Raw genomic sequence first — 24,109 nt, 5'->3', positions numbered from 1 at the left:
ATATCAACGTCTCCTAGTTCATCCTTCCAACCTCTAGGTTCTGCTCCTTCACGGACTTCCTGGTCCCCTTTATTGTGACTTCGTCCTTCTTTCTTTTCCAAATACTTCTGTCTTCGGATTGTCTCGTCCTTCTCTCCGAAAGCTGTTCCTTAAATTTAGGACAAATTTACCCCATAAGACTATAGTTTCTGTTCAAAGGCACATACTACAATTCACTTAATCGTTATTCAGAGCCTGTGGCTATCCACACACCGAATCAATTCTGGCTCAGTACGGTAGAACATTGACCTCGTTTTCCAGCGGCAAGTCTTAAATTACCACGTGACTACTAAGTATTAATTTACATATGCTACTACATGTCCGATTACTAATACATGAAATTCAAAAGAAATGTAACTCATGGCATTCCTTAACTACACGATTATCCAAGCATTACAAAATCAGATATAATTAGGTAATTATCGTTAACTCACGATGATCTGTATCGTCCTAACTTCAAAGGAAGTTATTTCATATAACCATATGAAATCCTACACATATGAACATTTGGATCGCATGCAATCAATTCTACCAATGAACCAATAACTGTATAATTAAAAGATAATTGCATAACAATTCTATCATCAACACTTTCCATGAAATTGAATAAAATATATCGCATACTAACTCTGGCATCAACATATTTTCATGAAATTGAATAAAGCAAGTTGCATAACAACTCTAACATCAACACATTTCCATGACTTGAATAAACTATACATAATATAGAAACCTAGTCACAGCAAACACATTTTCATAAAACAATCAAATAATAGAATATTACGTGAAACAAAAATTGCGCACCTCGTCGCTGCATTTCTTTCAGGACTTGGGTGTCTTAACACTAAACATGCCTTTCTTTTTACACGACGAACAACTGGTCCCTTTTATTGTTTTCCGAGGTAAGCACTACTCTTTAGGCTTCCACGGAGTAAAGATAAAGTTTCCTCTTCTAGGAAAATTTCAGACTAAAGAATTTACACTAGGGTCGTCACTTTCAAAGTCAGATTGCTCTAAAGTGTACGCCCTAATTTATCCTACCCAATCGTAGGCAACGGTACCTAATCTTTCCCAAAGAAGTAATTTCTTTCATCAGATTTAGACAGCTCAGAATCTGTGTACGACAGTGCGTGACAATTTTCCCTTTGAAAATATGATAAATGGACATAGGTTCATACCAAGCGGTTATGGTTGGTAGCTCAAATGTTTACTTCTAAAGACCGTTTTAAGATACCCCGGTCAATTTCACTGGGGAGCCCGAGTGGCCGAGTGGTCTAGAGCGCTCACCGTTCCGGATCACTGCCATCTCACCTCTGTCTGCGTGGGTTCGAGTCCAAGGCTCGGCTAGCGTGGGTACGTGGGAAAGCCTGCCAGTAGCTTCTCGTGGGTCGGTGGTTCTTCCCTGGGTTTTGCAGAGTTCCTCCTCCACCAGTTATACTGGCATCCATGTATAGCCTATCTTGTGCTGAAAAATGGCGTTAAACCCTAGAACAACAACAACAACAACAACAGTTTCACTGGGTCGGATATATTGTTCCTTTGAAGTTTACAATGACATGGGGGGAGATGAACGACGAAAGTTCGAAGTGACCTTTCACAAAGACTTCTCTGGCTTAACTGTGATAAGGCTTTAATTGCTAAATGCATTCAACTTTAAATTTTCTATACTTCAAAATTCGACACTTCACATTCTCATTCCGCCACTTCTTAGATGACGATGACAATGACAAAAGTTTACTGCCGTAGCTTTCTGTTCAAAAGACGTCCCAATACATTGCATAAATTGATTGGATGGTTCTTTGTTTAGGTATACCGTAACGCCAGGAAACTTTTTTTTTTCTTTCAGGTATACGGTAACGCCAAGAAGCTGTGTTCATTTTCACACCGGGTGCATGTATCTAGACTGAACAGCTTACACATAGCAGGGAATGTGCACGTGCACCAAGACAAAGTGATGCAGCCCGTGGTAATACTACCGGAATTTTTTTAAAATATTTTTTAAACAAGTCATAGAAAAGCGAAAACCAAGATTTTTGTGTTTAGAGTTGAGTAACATAGTAACACTGTCTTCTAGCTATAATTAAAGCTATTCATTTTTCTTTGTGTGACTTCGTGAAGCTAATTGACATACATACATACATACATACATACATACATACATATAGACAGACATACAGACATGCATGAATGCATGCATACATACGTATATACGTGCAAATATACATTTATACATGCATTAATACATGCGTGATACGCACATGCGTGCATCAGAGCAAATAAATTCATGCATACATACATCAGTGGGACTAAATATATGAAACTACGATAAACGGAAATGTAACGAATGCTAACATTTCTTTACAATCATTTTTTGAGGTGTACAATTTAAAGAACAGTTTAAAGTTTTATTAGAAACGAGTTTGACATGGATTGGATCTGTGAGTAAACAATTAAAAGCCAAGAACAGGAGAAAAGTGTCTTGTAGATCATTATTCACATTTCCATGTCACAAGTACAGTCGAAAGTCAGTGATGATTTTTTTTCTTTCTGTTCCTTTTGCTGTGCTCTCACAGCCTCCGATGAAGACGCACGAGATAAAAATGTCTCAACAGATGAATGTGTGGGTACTGATTCAGATGACACTGACCAAGGATGACGATAAGTATGGTTTATTTGTGTTTATAAGCTGATATGTCTAGAGAGTGTGAACTAGCCTTAGCATTACATCGATGTTACTTTTATTTCTAGGACATATCACACTATCCATATATATATATATATATATATATATATATATATATATATATATATATATATATATATATATATATATATATATATATATTAACCCTCAACAACAGAAAATACTTGTAACTAGAATAATCCCAAAAAATCCCCATTCAACATATTCTTAGGAAACTTGATATGGGTCTCATTTAGAAGACTTATGACACTTTGATTGCTAGTAGCACTGACTTGGGACTCCACGTATAACTTCATCGTCATTTGTAGCATTTCAGACAAATGTGGCACGTAGCTTTGATTTCCAGCATTCACAAAATCATTTACTGGAAATATGGCCCTAATTATTCGTCCTCCTCAAACTTGTTTCTGCGGCTTCATTTTATAATTTAAAAAAAAAATTAATTACATTTTTACATGCACATTTATACCGATCGAACCTTAAATGCATTTAATTTCAAGTGTTCTACGTTATCATTTAGAAGAGTTATTGCCCTTGTTACCCGCACGCCTACATTTGCTTTCAATGGCACACTTTTAATAAAGGATATCGCATTTCAGCTAAGGTTGCGCAGATTTATATTCATAGAACTTCAAATGAATCGATTTCCAGCAATCTATGTCATCAATTAGAAGAGTTACGGCCCCTTAATCCCCCAAATCAGTGTTCCAACAGACGTTTATTTAAGACGCTGTAAAGTAAATTGTAGAGAGCGTGGTTGTCTGCAATATGTCGATGGCTTCTAGCTCAAGTTGTAATACTTCTTATTCTTCTTCTTCTATTATTATTATTATTATTATTATTATCCCACGCCAACTAATGTTCCTGATCTGGTGACCTCTTTTTTATTCTCCTCTTCAGTTCCTTGTGTACGACGTATATTTTCTATGTACAATTGCGTCTATAATGATTCCTCCCATGTCTAACAACGATATCTCTAGGCTTGTTTTGTCATATCTCTTGTAGAGGTTTTCGTCTTTATATTTTTAAAGCACTTTCGTTTGCTTTGTCGTCGTAGTTTGCTTCACCCATTGATAATTTTATGACTTTCCCATTCATGGTCATATACATTCGGTACAACAGTGAATTGTTTAGTGTTGCTTGCATTTTGTGGCAATGGATGTCTGGTTATGATCTGTCTTTACCAATCACATTAGATCTTTCGTTGCCCTGGTTGGAGTCATCTCTAGCTGCCATCAATGGCTTGTGTTTTTTTTCTGGAGGCTTGCACATGGAGTGCATTTTCTTCCATTCTATTGTTTTTATTATTATATTAAATTGGGACTTCGTCCTATTATATTTCTTCTTTGCATTTCTTTCTTGAAATTGTCTTCAGTTCACCTGAAGCACTTTATATGATTAATATATTCTGCCTCAAAGCAGTCATAGCACTTGTCAATTCTTTTGCTCCAAACTTTCTGTTCTGTTAACTTCAGCTGTTGGATGCAAAGCATAGTGGATCGATTTCATCATCCTCTATGCATAACTTTCAACCCTTTAACATTGTCCAGTCGACGATTCCGGCTCTGTACCTGATGACTGGGAATGTACTGATATTAATGTGATAATGTTGCCGCCGGTTAGGTTTGAGCATGGTACTTTCCGTACTATTTGACAGTATTTCTATCTAATCTAGCTATTGGGCACATCATGATTTGCTGCTGGATATATAAAAAACTACTGGTTATTTGGATGCAGTCTTCACCATCCGCGGTTGCTTCACTCTCCTGTTGTAGTGGCAGCTGTACGCTTGATGTCTTTTAAGTAGTTTGCCAGACAAGATGTTGAGAATCACGACCTTGTGATTTTCAGATTTAATTCGGAAGCCAGTACATACAACCCTTAGGGTCTGCACCATGGAGTCTGTCTTTAGCTAACTGCACACACAGAGCTTCCGATTCTTAATAAGCATCAGGTGATTGATTTTCGAAGAGTTTTTCTTTAGTGTGTAGTTTGCCTTATGCCGTGTGCGCACCATTGTTAGTGGATTGGGTGTTATCACTGAAAGCAGTGGTGACAGTTAGTCTTTCTAGAAGAATATCCTTGCTGAGTTTGACATCGCTCAGTAATAGTGCATAAAATGTATGTTGACCGCCAGCATAACAACATTTTTAGTGGTAAAGAAAAAGTATGCTTGTAAAAACATCTAACAACCGACCTAGGTGAGTTTCGACTTGAAGTGATATAAATGTATGATGGAGTTTAAGAATGTTCTCGAAACATAAAGAATTGTAAATGATTTGAGTCATCATGACCATACATTAAACTTTGGAAAACATGGTTTATGAAAACTGGAATATTAATCAAGATGAAAACACTAAATTAGTGCTTAGTTCCTAATCCACCATCATCACAATTTTTGCTGTAAACCTCATTTGTAAAAACGCAAAATATTAATCAGATTTAGATAAAAGTTTTTCTAAGTACATGTGACTCCCGACCAAGGTGACGCAAGCAGTTAAAATATTTAGATGAAAAGAATTAAAATGTAACTTTTTATACACAACAAAAATTATCTGTACCTGCGTGCAGCATATTCTTTCAAATTATGTCTCGTAGTTCTCAATTTGCACGTTAGTTATAGGTGTAGTGATTTTAAACTGTCGTCTTACGTTGAAGGCCAATGGATCTCAGGTCGGGTTTTGATTCAAGTTTTCCATCACTATTATGTGTGTTGTTACACAGGAAGCAAATTATTTAAATTATGTTGTGATTTCGAAGTTAGTATTTTATCAACGCTTATGTGCACTGTTACACAGACCGAAATTTGAATTTATGTAAGGCGTTTGAATTTAGCAATGTATCGGTGCTTATCGTGTGCTGTTGCAAAAGAAAATGGCAGATCGAAATCATTCTAGGAATTTTCGTCTAGTTTTACATCCTGTTTATGAGTACTGTTACGTAGTACGCAAATAGAAATCATGCTATAATTTTTTTTTATTTCATCGTTGTTTATGTGTGACATCAAATATAATTTATTTTTCTTTACTTTTAGAAGTGGAACTTCTTTCTTTGGAGTGTAATAATTATACGAGAGAAATGGATACAATCTTGCAACTTTAGAATTTACGAACTAATCCTCAAGCTACAGATCTTGTACGCAACTGCTAAGATTAAATAAACTACAAAGGATATATTTAAACAAAGTAAAGCATTGAGGAGTTTTCATTTATTATAACAATACAATTTATTTAGCTGACTGCCAACTTATAAAAAAAAAATCAGTAAGCCTTTCTATTTCACCAGTAGAAATTGTGTTCGTTTCAGTCAAGTTTGTCGAAGCACAGCAATTACTCCTCATCATTAATTCTTTTTTTCCCTCCCTTTTACGAGTTCAAATTTCTACATCATACTTCTACCTAATATCATCCATCTAGCCCCATAAATCTCATCTCTAATTAATTAGATACTTCTATGTAAAGATAGATTTATATTTTAAAATTCTAACATATTTTTAATGTAGACAGTCCGTAAATACAAGTTGTCAGATAACATAAAATGTTAAGCTATTCTATTGCTTTGACTGGATTCATGCCTATGGACCTATCACAAGTATTCCTGTGTCAATAAAACAATTTATACCCATCTTTTGTCTAGTTCCGTTTCCTGCAAAGAATCTAAACTTTTCAGTTTTTTAATATATATTAAACCCTTCCGTTACATATATTTCCTTATGAGAGTACGAAGCAAAATATTCGTGGTTTTCTTTTTCCCCAAAACTCTGCTTTTTGCTTGCTAAATTCGTTTTCCTTTTCCAAACTGTATACTTCATGGTTATCGCTTTTTTAAAGTATCTTTGAATAAATCATATTCATATATATATATATATATATGCAAAATACTGACAACGAACAGTGCGAAATTAGTATCTAGCTAGCCAGAGCTCTTTCAACTCTTTAATGAGTCTTTTTCAAAGGCAAATACAAATAAAACAGAAAAAAGTTATGTTTGCAAAACTTTACATGGCTGTTTCTACAGGAATTAAACCTTTAACTTTATTAGGTTTCAACCAGTATATTTCAACTTGTTGCTGATACTGGAAAATATTTATATTGACCTAGAAATCGATGAGCCATACTGACATCTGTTATTTTATGTCAATTTATGTGAGCGCAAATTATATCCCGGATATTTCATTGTTATAGTTGCCATTATATGCTGTTAAGCAAATTTAGAGAATTATTTAAAAGAAAATGTGTCGGCTGCAAAAGATAATTTTATTTGTGCATGGCTGTCTTTTTCTAGTCTTCTTGGTTTAAACCGCTTGGTTTCAACGTTCTAAGGCAGCGTATCCAGTAAGATTCCTTTTCTTTCCTGGTTTGGGAACTTCAGTTGGGGTTGTGACCAACTGCAATAAGTATTATATCATTGAAAGTGTGGCCAGGGGTGGAGAAGTGTTTTGCGAACGGGGTTCTGTATAGCTTCTTTGTCATACACTCAGATCTATGAAGGTTTGTCATTTTATGTAGCTTTTCAGTTTCTTCGACATACTGAAGATCTGTAGCCTTCAGTATGTCGGAGAAACTGAAAAGCTATGTAAATTCTTTAATGTGAATCATCTAGTAAGGTCTCTATTCCTCTTAAATGTTTGATTGTGTTGATATCCATTTCTTTAGGAACTCTTGTTAACAGTTGATGATAACTGTGGTTTCTAAAGGTTGCTGTAAAAGAATGTCTATACGTTTTTGATTGTGTGATGTCCATTTATTTTCTTCTATTGTCCGGTCTAAAGACTTAAGGATGGTACTTCCACATATTTTTTGTTGTTGAAGAATAAAGTACTAAATTGTAGATTAATTCATACTTTTATAAAGTTGGGTTAATTCTCCGCTTACATTTTGCTAATGTTATTTCAATCCGTTTTAAATGAGGCGTGGTAAATCAATATTATATATGATCTGTATGAAGAAAAATATTTGTTAACATTTTATTTTATTCATCAGCTGAAGATGTTGATAAAAACGTTGAAGTGTTTTATATTCCTCATTGAAGAAATTATTAACGGTGAAGATATCTCCGGTTTTTGCATTTAAATGGTAGATAAGCAGCTTAAAAATAGATTTTATTCAAGAGGAAACAACAATATCCTCATATCCCATGAAATTAAAGAATACAAATAACAATTGAAAATTTGTATTGTCAATGGTTTACATCAAGGGATTTTTGGCAACGTTTAATTAATAATAAGTTAGAAAAGAATGCACGAAAAAGAAATTTTTAAAAAGCTATGAATCTTTGTCAAATGAATGTTACATGACATCGAACTGTATTGGATATTTTACTGGGTTATTGTTGTTTAAGCATGGATTGTTTCCGTCAACACTAAAGCCAGTTTGATACCATTTTGACACACTAATTTCAACAAAACACCACAGAAAATAAATGTACAACGCATCTATTATAATGGATGCATATTTTTGTGGAACCAAATGCAAACACATATTTCAATCACGTTACGAAGCCCACATTGGTCGAGCGTTACTCGTCTTCACAGACAATGTGACTGTCTTTTCCACTAATATTTTAAAGTGAAAATTTTAATGGTAGTAAAATAATATTAGTCATAGCTGAGTTTTTTCTCTCCAGAATTCACCAGCGATTCGTTTTGTCTTGTGTTAGAACTTGATCAATCATCATAAATATAAATCTACTTGTGTAATTGGTAGTCGAGTTTAAAAACGCTATATACTGTGATGTTATTGAAGTATTAGAAATATTCCTGACAGCCGTAAAAGTATTTCTTATATACTATTTTCAGTATATTACCATGATTTATGAGCTGAGTTCTCCAAGATATCATGCTTTTTAAGATAATTCATAAAGTGTTGCTAGTTATGCCAATTAGCTCCTGACATTCTAGGTGCATAATGCCATACGATTTTTCCACCCACTGAGGTTCTAGACCACCATTGTTTGTATTAGCAGATGATTCTTAGTACCTCTCGACACTTAGAACAGTCCTTTGGTTTTCCTCTTCTCCATTTAATATTATTATTATTATTATTATTATTTAATTTATTTATTATTCAGAATACAGATATTTTTCTGCGAGGACAAGAGGACAACAAGCAATATACACTTAGCTTTTAATCCACGTATACGGGAGAAGGTAACGATCCGGAACAGCTTTGAAAAAGGTGCATGGAAAGTTGAAGAGCGGGACCAACCAGAATTTCCTTTCATCGACAACGAAACAGCTGAGGTTGCCTTTCTGTTTCAACCATACAAAATCAAGGTAATTTGACATATTTCTACCTACCTTAGGATGTGATTGCAGTATTTTTTGTTGTTGTTGTTGTGGGGTTTAAGGCAATTTTTCAGCACGATAGGCTATACATGGCGGCCAGTATTAATGGTGGAGGAAGAACCCGGAAAACCCCGGAAAGAACCACCGACCCACGAGAAGCTACTGGCAAGCTTTCTCACATTCCCACATTGGCTGAATCTTAGACTCGAACCGCCGCAGACAGAGGTGAGATGGCAGTGATCCGTAACGAAGAGCGCTTTAGACCACACGGCCACTCGGGGCCCCATTTTTTTTTTTTTTTTTTATTGTCCTGGGTGATAAGTATCCTGGCTCGTAGAGAAGCCTCCATAATTATTATTTTCCTGTGAAAATTAGGAAATTATTTTAAAATTTCCTCAATCTTGTGAGAATCAACAGGCAAAATATCTAAATTCTTCAATGACTTGTATACACTTGATAAGGAATGAGTAGGTGGAAGATTCTATGTATCAGGTCATATATTGATCCAACTTGAAAGTTCATTAGAATGGCATATTACAGCAGGAGTAAGCGTTCTGTCTTGCGATAATTAGCCAACGTGTCGAGCAGCAACATACTACGATGTGACACAGACTGTAATGTATCAGTCTCCATGACAAACTTGAAACCAAACCACTATTTTATTAGCAAATTTAGTCATGCGAAACAATTAAAAAATATATATAAATGACCTTTGATTTGCGAGTTTGTCTTAAAATTATTAGACTAGTTTCAAATATTTATGATGAACCTAGTACCCTTTTATATGGTCAATACCTATACATATAAAGTTATCTGCCCAATACATGTACCCTACATTTTCAATGTGTCTGTTGGATCTTTTTCAAATACAAATATGTGTTTTATAATTGAAAACTAGAGAGATGTGCATCCAGTGAAACACAACAAGACCATTAATATAAAGCATTATATATTGAATAGAAAACCCCCTTCAATTCTTTGTAATTTTCTTTCAGATTTACGTGGACAGGAAGTACTATGTAGATTTTCAACCTCGATTGCCAACCAGCCTTATCCGTTACGTGTATTTGAACGGTGCTACCTTTTACGAGCCCGAAGTTTACTACAGTACTCCAACGTTCTGAAGACAACAAGAGGTTACGATTTTATAGGAACGAATACAAGTTCATACGGTTAAATAAACATGCGATTCCGGCTAACCTTGTCATATTCGCTGTATATCGATCATTAAAACATCTGATCCTAAGTGTATTTTGTTATTGTCAGGATCCAGTGTCTAATCTCTATCATACAACTTATTACTGAATGAAATGTCTATCATACAACTTATTATTGAATGAAATATAGCAATGACAGACATTTACTGCTTAATAATCAAAGCTTTGCGCATAATTCACATATAGTACACTGCTTTAAAAGTTCGAGATCTGTTCTCCCGGTATGTCATAAATGTGGCTACGGGTAATATTACATTCATTTGGCTGCCAGTGTCAGCATCATATTGGGCATGTGAACAATGTTCAGTATCCGCATTATATCAACATCAGCACTATTTACAATAGGCAACTAACATCTAAACTACATCAACATCATTATTTAAAGCTGTCAACCAACACTATTTGACACTGGGTAAATGAATCCAATTGCAGGTAACTTGATCCTGGGAAAATAGTCAATAGAAAACATTAATAACATTTCACTTTGTGTCACGCAATCTGCTATTTGGTAGCCTTGCGTTGTGGAGTTGGGGAAGGGGCCAACAAGGACGCTGCAATATTACCAGGAATGAGAGCTGCTGACGATATTTGAAAGACTTTCGTACCTCTTCTTCTTCAGGTAGTCGTGGAGATATGTATATCTTAAACTCTGAGGGTGGTGGTGGTGGACTTTTCATCAAGGTCTAAAAATCTTTCAGAGTTGGCAGAACTGTTTCGTTTAAAACTGTCTGGTGAAAGAAGTCTTTGCAATAGTTGACCGTACGTTTGCGATTTTTGTTTTCGACAAATCGTTGCGATCCATCAACGACTGAAATTCGTGTTGTGAATGGGACATCTCGGTCAAATGAGGATTGGGAGGTAAATGCGGGGTACGTTGTTCTTGCGAACGATGATATTCCATCCATCGTTTGTAAGGCATATAAGCCAGTTTTCGTCTTTCCATTCGATTTCATTGGTCAAATCTGAGAGCTTTTGCCTCTACAGGTCCCACTTATCTTCCTGGAAGCATAGGTAAAACACTTCCCATGTGCCCTATCGTGGGTCCTACTATTACTATGATGCCTTGTCACCGTAAACCTTCGTAAAACTTCTTTGGGACTGAATTGTAAGACACGAGCACGTATTTGTGGAATTTTTGCGCGACTGATGCCGTACAAGGCATGAATCAATTTGACTGGAAGATGAGACTGACGGGATGTCATGTTGACACTGTGAGAAAGACCCAAAGTGTCCGAGGTTTCTATAGATTTTTGTTGTTGTTGTCGTTAAGACTGACAACGGGGACGTGTGCACGACAGGCCCTCCGCCTTGGTACCAGTGGTGAAACAGATGGGTACGAAATCGCGAAAAGCGAGGGATGTGGGTTGTAAATCCACGAGTAAATATGCATGTGGGGTTTGAGTTGCATCGTCGTACACATGAGTCAGCCAAGGCGTTCCTAACTGTTTGGCTAAGACTTGCACTTGAGATTTACCTCTAGGGCTTTGAAACAAGATCATATAATGAGCATTGAGACTAATGGTACAATGGACTTTACTTTGTTGATACAAATTTTGAATGATGTAAATGACACTGGCATTACAATGATGCCCTTTGCGCATAAACCACAGTTTAATTTATCCTTCGTCTTCTCCTAACATGTGGTCGAAAATTACCAGATGGGTTGGACTGGGATCAGACACGATCCCGTCGATTTCGTCAGGAATGCCTTCCACAAACACGATGGAATCGCCTTGACTTTCTCGCAAGACGCTGTTCGCGGATTGCCACTCTTTGTAATGCCACACGATCCGATGAGGTGGACGATCGATCAAATGATGTTTATGATCGATCAAACGTTTCACAAATTCGGTTTTGTCTGAGCCGCTGAGTCCGGCAATTGATATGTTAAAGGGATGGCGAAGATACAAGGCCTCCCAAATGCACGATCTAAGTGTTCGTCAATGACCTTTAAAGTAGAGGAAGAGGGCGAAGAGACAGCAGAGGTAGCCATAGTGCAGGGAATGTCACTTTTGACACGAAGATAAACTAGAAAAAGTTTTTATACTTTTTTCAGGACACGTTTATTTCGACACATGTTTAAAATGAAACAACACAAAAGAAAAAGTACATAAAGCCAAAATGGCTAAGTGCAACGATAAAATACACATCAAAACGATCAATGTGGAATATAAACAAGTCTCTGTACAACATGGTTTTAGTAACAAAGGTGTCCTAATGTTCTTACAGTCTCCATACTAGATACAGTCACACAATTGTCCTCCCGCAATGGCATTTCTGGAAAGTCCATGACAGTCATGACCTGAAGGGAGTGGTTGTCCTCATTGTCCGGTTATTCTTCTTCTGACACTGTCACTAAAACAGGTTTAAAAGTTACTTTTTCAATTTACGTTTGAATTGAGGATCACAACTCTTGGGCATAATTGGTCACTTCTTTGGTCCATGCCTTAAACCCCAACTTTTCCAGTCACATACATCTGTCCATCTGTCACGTAATCACAAGCTACACACACATCTTCATACACATCTTCCTAAACGTTGACGAGATGAAAATGCAAGGTTTTTTACAGAATGAGTCTCTCGTGGACAATTAAAGTGACCCATTTCATGTTTTATTTGGTGGTAGGTACTTTTCGTAAAGAGCCCACAAGCAATCGGCTGGTAAACGAAATCCCAGGAAGGAAGTCACTAAGACACACATCACATGTTGTCCCCGGTTCAATGGACACAGTTCTCGTAAAAAGTATTGGTAATCACCCACTGTCTGAATAGTGTCATTGATTTCTTTCCACGGAATCTGTTATATAACAACAAAAAAAAAGCCGTGACATGGTAGTCTGGTTTTATACTTCTTTTTGTCGGAGACAATAAGTGTACTTTCTGCACAGAGATGATCGTGCTCCAGTGGCGAATCTAAATGGTTTATTCACTAACTTGCACAGCAGACTCCGTTCAAAAGTTTCTTCTTGAACTAGGTTTGCATTGTGTAAAAGATTTTTTTTAAACCTCTGACTCTTCTGGAATTCGGTGCAGTTTCTCTACCTTGTAATAAAAAGATTCACAACAAACAAATCCTTCTCGCCCACATCCAGTTTAACAATGTTTGGCCACTGGGACACTTTCATCGTAATCAATCTTCGTATAGCATTCAGGTACCAATGATTTAAACATCGGTGACGTAACGATGCAACTGTTTGTTTGCGATCCACTTGTATTTTGACCAGCTCTCTGTAAATGCGCTTACTCAACTCCACAGACAAGCCACGAATGTTCTCTCGTAAAGAATCCATGATCATCTCAGTCAGTATTTATACCCACTTTTGGGTCACTTGTAATTGTCCTTATTTTATTTAAAATCTTCCCCTAGAGCGAAAGTAATGTACATAGTAATGTCTGACCACTGCCATTCAGGGTAACGATCAAGAATGATAATATAATCTTCTGACGTATACGGACTAATGCGGAGTAATCAGATGATCGCTGACTTGATCCAGAAAAAATGTGACAAGTTTTTTGAATTTTGTCAATTTCCTCTTGTGAATTTCTCGACACAAAAGTTCATCAGTCACCAATTGAGATTTTGATCTGGCAAGACCCTGGCAAACTTCCTTGTAGATCTTCTCTTGCAATTCGTTTAGTAATCCTTGAATATTTTTTAAAGGATTTAAATGCTTGTCTAATTGCTGTCCAACGTTTTACTCCTAGCCAGGCTGGTTTCTTAAACGACATGGTATGCCACTTAGTGTCTAGGGTCAATCAAAAGATATGGAATTAATAATCCAGAGACCATCGAGCATGTTCCAGGTAAGCCGAATCATTTTGCTCCCATTCGTGAAGTGACACGCCGTAACTGATGCACTTGACTTTAGTAAATAAATCCGGCTCTGGCTAATTCCTCGGGGATTGGTCCTCCCAGATATCTGGGCCATTTTCCTTTGAAGGTTTGGAATAGACTTCAAAGCTGCAGTATTCAGGCAAACGCACAGGGAACAAATATTCGTCTTTCACGTGCTCATTTCGATGAGGGTAGGGTGCAATCCACAGGAGTTTACTTAGGATTTACTTAGGGTTGGATGACATCCGTAGGGTGTTATCCGCATGGTTTCAAGTGGAGGATGACATTGACAATGAAAACCAGTAAAGAGTCCACGATAAAGTGTGGCATCGCTTTCTCATCCTCTTGGTTTGATACGCACATCATCACTTTCCATAGTAGGTATGTTATTAGTGTTAGTAGTAGTCATATAAAACTTACATGATGTCCTGCTGAAGTAGTTATAGCAAAGTTCCCATGATGTGGTACTGAATCCCTCATCTACGGCATTGCTCTCATCGCAAGGCACATCATCGCATTCCACCTGAGAATCACCGGACTTGAATGACGTCTGTTTAAAAGTATTCATCTTTCTAGCTTGGTCTTTGTAGTTACTATGAACTATCGGTCTTGGACGTTGTCTCTTTTTATATGCTGACCAATATCGACGTGTCCCTACGGCAAAGTGAAGTGGTTGGGAAGCCGCACTCGCTTCTGGTTCACGGTCTGATACACTTTTTCCAAAGACCGACTATCAATTCGGTGTATGGGTAAAACCTACAATCTTGTGCGGTTCATATGTGGTCACTTTAAAGTTTCCATCCCGTCCAGAGTGCAAAGCTTCATTCAGCACACTAAAGTTAACCATTCGACAGGTGGGATAATTGAGAGTCAATCCTTTCACTTATGTCACTCTCAAAGAAGAAAGTTACTAAATAAAATTGGCGAAAATATATTGAAAGAAAAGAATCCAAAAATTTACATCGAAAGCCAGTTTTTCATTAAAAAAGATATTACTATTCATAAAACTTCAGAAGATTGCTTTTAACGTTCTTTGCTTATTTCGATGGGTAATTATGTGCCGTTAGACCCCTTGCGTCGTACAATATTGTGGAAGATGGACGTTTCTGATAAACGCAACTGCATTAAAAAGGCAACAATTACATAAGAAAGCTAGCAAGCAAACAAACACAAATTCCACCTGACACTTTGATGGCAAATTAAGCATCGTAAATAACAATTGGAAACAAACTGAGTATTGTAGGGGGAAACTTGAAAGATAAACAGTCAGATAATTGTATATCAAGGAATCGTAGACTCAAACTGGATTTTAACATTAGGACGCCATTTTAAATGTATAGAGAAAATGTATTGTTTAAAAATGGATCTATAGGTTTTCCTTAGGATGATTATCTTCTTGCAACATGGTAATATCGGTTTTGTTTTGGCGGGAAGCCTGACTTTGTTTGCACTCTAAGTGTAATGCAAAATTACGTTGAATAGTTACCATGGCGGCCTTAGGTTAAAATCCATTTGGGTCTATAATCTCCAGATACCCGTTTAACATTTAATTCTCTGTAAACAACAATGTTGAAAATGATTTAAATATGTTCAAAAACAATTTTTGTTAATTAGTTTGAACACTCACATACAACTTAGACTGTTTGAGACTCTTAACTGAACGACTGCCAGCATCGATCAGAATTTCTGACATTCAATTTCTTGATTTCAAACAATTTATAAATTCTCAAAACATGTTTTATAGTTTTTAAAATAATTTACTTTACAGTGGAAAATGCACAAATCACTAATCTTTTGTTTGTTTCCACACTCAGAGATACGCCATCCTCAGTGTTTTGAAACCGAAACAGTTACACAGATATTGTAGTAGTTAGTTATGGTTCCAGTCCAGGGGTCGGCAACTGTGGCACGTCAAGAGGTGTTGTGTGTATCACGTTAAGGGCAGCCAAATATCTCGATTTTAATAGTGTTAATCTCTTAATGGTGGCACGCACTCGCTCATTTTGTAATTAATCCGGGGAAAAAAGTGGCACGCTATGTAAAATATGTTGCCGACCCCTATGAGGCGCCGTAGCGGACAAAATATAGTCTAATGAGAAAGTTGCAGTTGAAATTTCGATGTCGTATGTCGAGAAATCCAATATCACGTGTTGGATTAAATTGCATGTCCTTAAAGTTCCATTTTCTAGATCTAGACTTTAGATTTTATATGTTGAATTATACAGTGGTGGTTTAAAGTTCTATTTCCTAAGTCGACGTTTTACAGTGTTTATTTTGAATTATAGAGCGGTGGTTGACATTTCTGATTGGACCAGCTTTAGTCCGCTAGGCGCCCCATAGACCCCTGTTCCAATCTATAACTGATAGCGTGGTAAATTAAACTTTACAATGAAAATAAAGACTTGTTATTTAGACTTCAGGCACAGATACAAACGAATGCACACACGATACACAAAGACTTACATACAATTAGAAGTTATTAAATTTACTTACCCTAGAATGTGTGTGAAAAAAAAAGAACCAATCACATCTAAATCTTAAGAAATCTACCAATAACCCAAACTAGAATTAGCTATCAGAATGTCAAGCACAAGAGAGATATATGTAGGAACAAATACTTTCGTCCACATAAATGATTTAAAACTATTAACATTGCTCGTGGGAGATGACCTACGATTCTTAAGATCGAAGAAGAAGAAACAAAAACTTCAACGACAGTAACGTCGACACCAAAACCTTTGTAATTTTTTAGCACAAAGATAATACACGAATATGGATTCTAGTTTTGCAATGCACGTAGGATCCTAATATTTTATTTCCATATCATTATCAAATGAATTCATTCATTTTTAGCATGCATGGCACAAAATTCGAAGAAATAGATGTCAATACGAAAATCGGCGTCCATCTCAGTGTATTTTGTCAGAATAATTCTCCCCCACTCTCTGGCCTGTATTTTTAGATAATGAGATACTGGATTGGTTAATGAAGCACAGTCATACGCATTCGGAGTTTGAAACAGATTAAGGTCAAGAGCTTTAAATCGGTGATTCTTTCGTTTAGTCTAATTCAGGGTTCAGCCGTATCACGTGGCCCGCAAACTGATTGGCGCCACAACGTGTCATGAGAGACAACAAAAGTGGTGCGGCCCTTGGGTTATGGAAAATGCCCTCATGCGGCCCTCAGGTGGTTTGAGTTTGAGACCCCTGGTATAATTAGAGTCACATAGGGTGCAGAGTCCAGTTAGTTACATATGGGGTGGCCATTGGCGGAACAAAAAACTATCAGACTGTTTTTTGCAGACACGCAAAAATGATCATCTTAACAAGGGGAAAGAATAGCTGAACACGAGACTTTTCGGTGTAAAACCAGGCGAATTGCCACCCTAGTTAAATAATGCTAGTGATGTACACTTTATTTTAAAACCTTCAAACTTTTATGTTTTGTTGGTGTCGGACCTTCATTTAGTTAATATGTTTATCTTTATATAATGAAAACAGTGTACCGAATATGATGTATTTGTGTCCTAAACACACAGGCATTTGATTCTGTGGAAACTAATGTGTACACTCACCATATAACATATATATATATAGTGAGTGTACACATTAGTTTCCACAGAATCAAGTGCCTGTGCCTAAACAGCCCAACAACATGATCATAACTGCACTCTTTTTAATTGTACCGCGTGTTTATCATATTCGTGAATTCTCCGGGAGAACATTTACATGGAGATATTGTTCATTTGCACCATTTCCGAATTGGTAAGAGTTACCTTTCTTTACTCCAGCATTCGAGAAGTGTCGACTAGGCCTACTTATAGTTAGATATTATGAAATTGTACAGTTTAGAATAACTTATACACCCTGATAACATATAAGTCATTATCCTGTATTTCCATTTGGTTCAGCGTGAATATTACACTGCAGGTGCGTCAGTTGATGTCGGGTTGTTCCACAAATCTGGCTACTCTTTAGGGGATCAGGCGAGTATTGTGGATGTCATGATGTGTAATTTTGTAATTGGAGCCAAGGCTGTAGATGCATATTCAGATAAAAATGAAGGTATTAGCTTCTTGTTGAGGAGTTGATCTGTTGTCCTTTTTGTGATGTTATCACAGTCGCCGTGTACCAGCTTTTGGAATTCGCACGGCCACCTAGCCTTTCAACCACATACACTTGATTCGGGGGTAAATTAATGTGTACAATCACCAGATAACGTTAATATTCGTTAACAGTGTTTCTTCTGAGTATGTTTATGTCCTGTTGCTGTTGTTGACGCCAGACTGTGGACATTAATTTGAGACATTGATGGTGTGTCACTTTTCCTATATCAGATGTGAGGTCTCATCCTTGGTAATAGTCCTACGATGCAAGACAGTGCACATTTTAGTTTTGTTTTAGTGCTGTGTCTTACATTATGAAAGTTACTAGTCTGACAGGAAATCTGCTAGCCTCGGGCTAGTGGACTACCGCTAATTTCGAGCCCTGTAACATAATAGTACTACCACCTGTAACATAATAGTACTACTACATGCATACATGACAACCATTACGCTTTTGGTGTAATCATTATGCTTTCTTTTCACTAAATTATGCCTTATGCATAACTGTATTCGGATTATGCATTTTCGGTATGAACCCTTCCCCAAAAATTAATAAAATTTGTTTTCTCATTTCCTATAACGTCCCATTAATCCCACAGACCGTATTCTAGAAAAGATAGCTTATATGTAACTATGACATAAGAGTGCTTGTCCGAAGACTTGCGTGCACTTTCCTAACAGTATTATGTTCTATATATAACAGTTGACCTATTTCCAAGAAACACTGGTTTCTACTGTTGAACTTGGTTTCTATTTATAGGAGCTGTATGACTTAGTCAGGAGAGAACAGACTGGTTTTCTAACTTTTAATCTTTGTTCACAGATTTTTTGTTCTAATATGGTACAGAACCAGTCTGTAGGTATTGGCGCTAAAAGTCGAGTCAGATTTATTTTAGTCAATGTGTGTTAGAGCAAAAATATTTTTCAAATAATTTCACAGATGGATTAGGAAAAGACAAAAACCGATTCAGAGATGAATACATGAATTACACAATACAGCGTTCCATTCTAGGGCAACTTCATGCCCCTTGCAGGCTGTGTGGAAAGGATTTTAATATTGGCCATGGTGGTAAAACAAAGAAACCTTGAATTAGATTGTTTTACTAACTCCAGTACTAAGGTAACATCTTTTTTACAGCAGAACTTAATTGTGGACATGAGTTTTATACATGCAGGGGTGTTATCTACTGAGTTCTTAATAAAATACAGACTACCCCTAGCGGTAGAAGACTACATTGGTCCTTTGTTCAAGCAGATCTTTCCCAATTCCAAAATTGCAGAAAATATGCATGTGCAAGAACAAAATCATCTAATATTGTTAGATGTTTCAGAGAAGACACTTCACTTAAAATTGCAGAAGCCGTGAAAATTGGGCTGTTTAGTATTGCAACAGACAGGAGTATCACAAAAAGTTGTACCCAGTCTGTGTAAGAGACTTTGACAATGAAAATGGTAAAGTCAGAGTGCTCTTCTTTCATTACCAGAATTAACAGTAGATCCCACTGGAGAAACCATTTTCATTATTTGCTTGATAATGCTTGGAAGAAACGTAAGTTGGCAGAGCTTTATGGGGTTTTCAGCTGATACTGCACCAGTAATGACTGGAATTTATAAAGGACTTGCATTCTATATTTTGAAAAATGTCTCCATCATTGTATATATCAGGTTGTCTCTGTCATATGATGCACCATGCTGCAGGAAAGGCTGCTGATAAATTAGAAGAACTCTTGAAGTATCAAGTTGGCACTTTACCTGACAATGTACTTCATGCAGACAGAGTTGATTTTTTTCCATCTTATTTACAAGCTAAAAGACCCAACAACTGTAGGATATAAATTGCCTCTTCTTTGTCAGGTTATGAAAACTAAATTCAGATCAAGGTTCTGTACCCAGCATTTAGTGCTCTGCTGGTGTGCAAAAAATTCATAATCTCAGCTGGTACAAAGTGTTTTGAATTGCAGTTTGAGAGTCTGTTGATTTTTAAAGCTCAAAGTGTTATATATGAAAACTTGAAGCAGTAATTGATGTTATAAGTCTAGAGGGATAGTTAAATCAATTTGTATTTTTATCATGTTATATGTGGATTACTCTTTTTCTGCTCATATTAATCTTTTTGTCCTCTTGGATTACACTTTTTCCTCACCAGGGGTTGGCATGTATGCACATGTAACATAATAGTATTACTACATGTAACATCATATTACTACTACATGCAACATCGTAGTACTACTACATGTAACATAGCAATACTACATATCATATAATACTGCAGCATGTAACATTTACAGTACTGCTACATGCAACATCATAGTACTGCTGCATGTAAAATCTTAGTGCAATAGAGCTACTGCATGTAACAGTGCAGTAGTACTAACATCATAATATTACCACATGTAACATCATAGTAAAACTACATGTAACATTGGTACTATGTAACATCTTATACTACTATGTGTAACATCATTATTACTACATGTAACATCTTAATACTACTACATATAATGCCATATTACTACATGTAATGTTATAGTACTAATACATGTAACATCTGAATACTACTACATGTAACATTATAATACTACAACATGTAACATAATACTACTACTGCAAGTAACATAGCACTACTGCATGTAACATCATAGTAACAGAGTAAATTGGATTATTTGTACTCTGTATACTTTACTTATGCTACAAACATTTCAGTATGAGAAAAATTAGACTCAGTTGATTGCTGGAGTGTATTTACAAACATAGTGTGTACTATATAGTTACAAAATAAGTTGAGTCCTTCCATCTGGTCTACTTAGAATACATAATTATGTTCTTCTAATTTATGACTGTGCCATAAAATGCCCAGGTGGTTTTAAAGGAACATGGACTTTTATTTTTTAAATTACCTCAGACTTTGTGTGTGTTATTCAGATACATTGTTGTTAGAGATATTATTTTTCAGTTATGAAAAACTGAATGATTATTTTTTTGTTCTCCATCTTCATAAGCATGCTTATAGAAAAAGCAGGGATCATGTGGTCGTCACTATCAATGAATGCAATTCTTTAATTGTTTTAATGAATGTAGTATGTCGTAACATCTCCTATGCTTTTAAGGCTGATGTACATATTATATACATGATGATATTTGTCGAAAATATGTAATTATGTAACATACTGATCTGCAAACAGTTTCCTTTTTTAGAATTGTATCATAGCTTTATTAAGGTTCAAAAGATTCCTTGTTTAGAACTATAATCTTGCTTTATTAAGGGTTGAAAGTGACAGATTTGTTTATAGAACTGTAGTCCAGGTTTATTAAGGTTGAAAGTGGTGGATCTGGAGGAAGGATGGTATAGAGAAAAAATTGTGCGGCAATTCTACAGGTTTTTAACGTACAATTTCTTTCTTTCTTTCAGAACCATTATGTTTTCTACAAGCACTCAGCTAAAGTATTGGACTTTTAATGGAGAGACTGAACTTGCTGAGTTAAGAAAGGAGGCGAACCAGAGATTTATACGGGAGCATGGGAGCAACATGCCAGTAGGTTAATAGGGATGTACACTTAATGCCTCTTGTCACTCTAAAAACACAAGTTTCGATCCCTTAAATTGATATACATGCATTTGTTTTTGTTAAAAGGTATGATGCACATTTAATGTTTTAGAACCTGTTAAAAGATCTGTGGATATGTGTATTTGTGTGTGCACATCCACCCACATACCCACACACACGACAAAAAAATCTACTAGCTAGTAGTCATTATAAATTACAGTGAACAAATGACAACTTCATTAATCATAACGCTCATAAATTATCAAAATGAATACTTTTGTAGGTATATTACAACAATAAATTCCATCTATCCGTTCATCTGTCTTTTTCAGTGTACTCCAATGGTGTAAATAGCATATATATTATTATCATAGTAACGTGATCTTGATTATTAGATCACATTAAGTTGTCAGCATAAGAAAATCTGGATAATTATAAGATACAAAGCATCAAGTCATGATCCTGATTTTCTGATGTTGACAACAAAACATGTTCGAGCAATCACAATCAATTTAGTATATAATGACATTTTTGTTATATATCAAGCAGTTTTCAGGTAGTTTAATATAATTACTATACTTAACTGTAAAACAAAAGAAAATGCCGATCATTTCAACCTTTTAATAAGAACTTCATAAAAAATCATGAACCAAATTACATATTGATTGTCAGACATGTGCATGAATATTGCAGTTTATAAATGAAGTGCTTGAAATAATGGTTGCTCATTTTCATCACAATCACTTCAATGGGAATTCTGAGATGCAGGTGGGCAGCAGACTTATACAGTTATTATGCACTTTTCAAATTTGTTATCACTGAAGATTTCAACAGCAGAATGTGAAAGCTTTTTCTAAGGCCACAGTGAAAGCAATGTGAGAGACTCTGATGGGGCTTGGCATTGGAATGGCAACTGATAGGATCTGGTGGGGACTTGGCATTGGGATGATCACATCATTTTGACATTTAGTTACAATGGGATTGGACCAGTTGTTTGAACTTGATGATACAGCTTTGTTCAATTTGCATATCAATTCAAGTTATGGCATAGTTGTTTATGCATGTTCATTTGTAATGGGGAAACATTGAGGAAAGAGTAGTTCTGCATACATGCCAACCATTACGCTTTTGGCATGATCATTACACTTTTCCCCCACTAGATTACATTAAAAGGCTTGTCTGTATATGGATTAGACTTTTCTGGTGCATTAAGATATAAAATTTTAAGAAAGCAATAAAAATTGTTTTTGATAGTATTATCATCTCTTTAATTCCACTCATATAAATTTGAGAATATTCTTAAAAAATGATGACTATGTAAGAATAGATTAATAGTACTTTCCTTATTTGCTATTTACAGCAATTGTATATGACCCATTTCTCAGAAAACAGATGGGTTTCTTCAGATATTAAATTTTCCTCATAGATTTATTATATTGACAAGATAGTTAGGTCACAGACCAGTCTGTACATTTTAAAGAAAATGGCACCAGATGTAAAACAAAATGCTTGACATTTTGAATTGTGGGAGTTATACGATGAAACATTTAAGAGAAGTTGAAATTTGTATACTTCAAAATGTGTCAGATAAAAAAAGGAGAAATCAACACTTTACAAACTTTAAAAGAAGAATATGAGATTAATGTAATAAAGCACTTGGATCACATGATCATGGTCCTTGTAGAATTCCAGTTTACAATTATCCATTTAGAATAGTTAAAGTGAGTGCTGAATATAAATAATTTTTCAGTGTATTTTGTGTTTGTATTCTGGTTGTAATCCATATGGATTTCACCCTTAGTGACAGGAATTTTGACAGGCTGCAGAACCAGATTAGTTGTAAAAATGTATCTTTTTTCATACATTTTGGGATGTAATACATAAATTGCCCAAATTACACTTTTTTGCCACTTATAATAGCAATAATTATGTGTATACCTCACGGGGGTTAGTATGTATGGCTCCAGCCTTGATTGAGATGATGTTTATACAGAATTGGAAAATCAGAGTATTGTTTTATGACTTCATGATGGTAAAATTCTGGCTATTTCTTGAGTAAAAGTGAGATCTTGGGTAACATATTCAGTGGCAGTATCATAAATATAAAACCTTTGTGATCTAATCTCAATCCACACTTCTTAATGGAGTGGTTGTATATACAGCTAGAGGGGAAAAACAAAGCAAGATTCACTTAGTATATGGAGATTGCTGAAAGGGGTTGATAATAGGTGGTATAGGTGGGGTGTGTTACACCTGTCTTAAATATGTTTTACTGTTTACTTATAATCAGATGTTTTGCCATTACGATATTAAGCTGATTAATTACTTAATTAGTGACCTTCAAAGGAAAAAAAACTAATCAATGGAGGATTGAAAGT

The 24,109-nt window shown here is 35.8% G+C and overlaps 2 protein-coding genes across 4 annotated transcripts in view; both read left to right on the top strand.

Annotated features, from left to right (window-relative positions):
* The window catches only part of LOC149793681 (32 kDa beta-galactoside-binding lectin-like), a 36,249-nt gene extending 25,974 nt beyond the window's left edge, over positions 1–10,275 (top strand). Inside the window, exons 6-9 of the mRNA XM_089967656.1 lie at positions 1,886–2,005; positions 2,613–2,701; positions 8,813–9,017; positions 10,025–10,275. Of these exons, the coding sequence (XP_089823782.1) occupies positions 1,886–2,005; positions 2,613–2,701; positions 8,813–9,017; positions 10,025–10,153 (543 nt within the window). The 3' untranslated portion in view covers positions 10,154–10,275. The remainder of the gene's footprint in view (positions 1–1,885; positions 2,006–2,612; positions 2,702–8,812; positions 9,018–10,024) is intronic.
* Positions 10,276–17,823: 7,548 nt separating this feature from the next.
* Positions 17,824–24,109, top strand: part of LOC149793680 (cyclin-H-like) — a 40,622-nt gene continuing 34,336 nt past the window's right edge. Inside the window, exons 1-2 of one of the 3 annotated variants that reach the window (XM_089967655.1) lie at positions 17,824–17,845; positions 21,596–21,723. In XM_089967655.1, the coding sequence (XP_089823781.1) occupies positions 21,603–21,723 (121 nt within the window). In that variant the 5' untranslated portion in view covers positions 17,824–17,845; positions 21,596–21,602. The other 2 variants (XM_089967654.1, XM_089967652.1) reach the window with 2 other exon arrangements.

Source organism: Sinohyriopsis cumingii, chromosome 8 (assembly GCF_028554795.1).
Source record: "Sinohyriopsis cumingii isolate HCF-2022 chromosome 8, ASM2855479v2, whole genome shotgun sequence".
NCBI lineage: Eukaryota > Metazoa > Mollusca > Bivalvia > Unionida > Unionidae > Sinohyriopsis > Sinohyriopsis cumingii.
The sequence above is the reverse complement of the archived record's forward strand: the minus strand, read 5'-3'. Positions and strand labels throughout refer to the sequence as shown.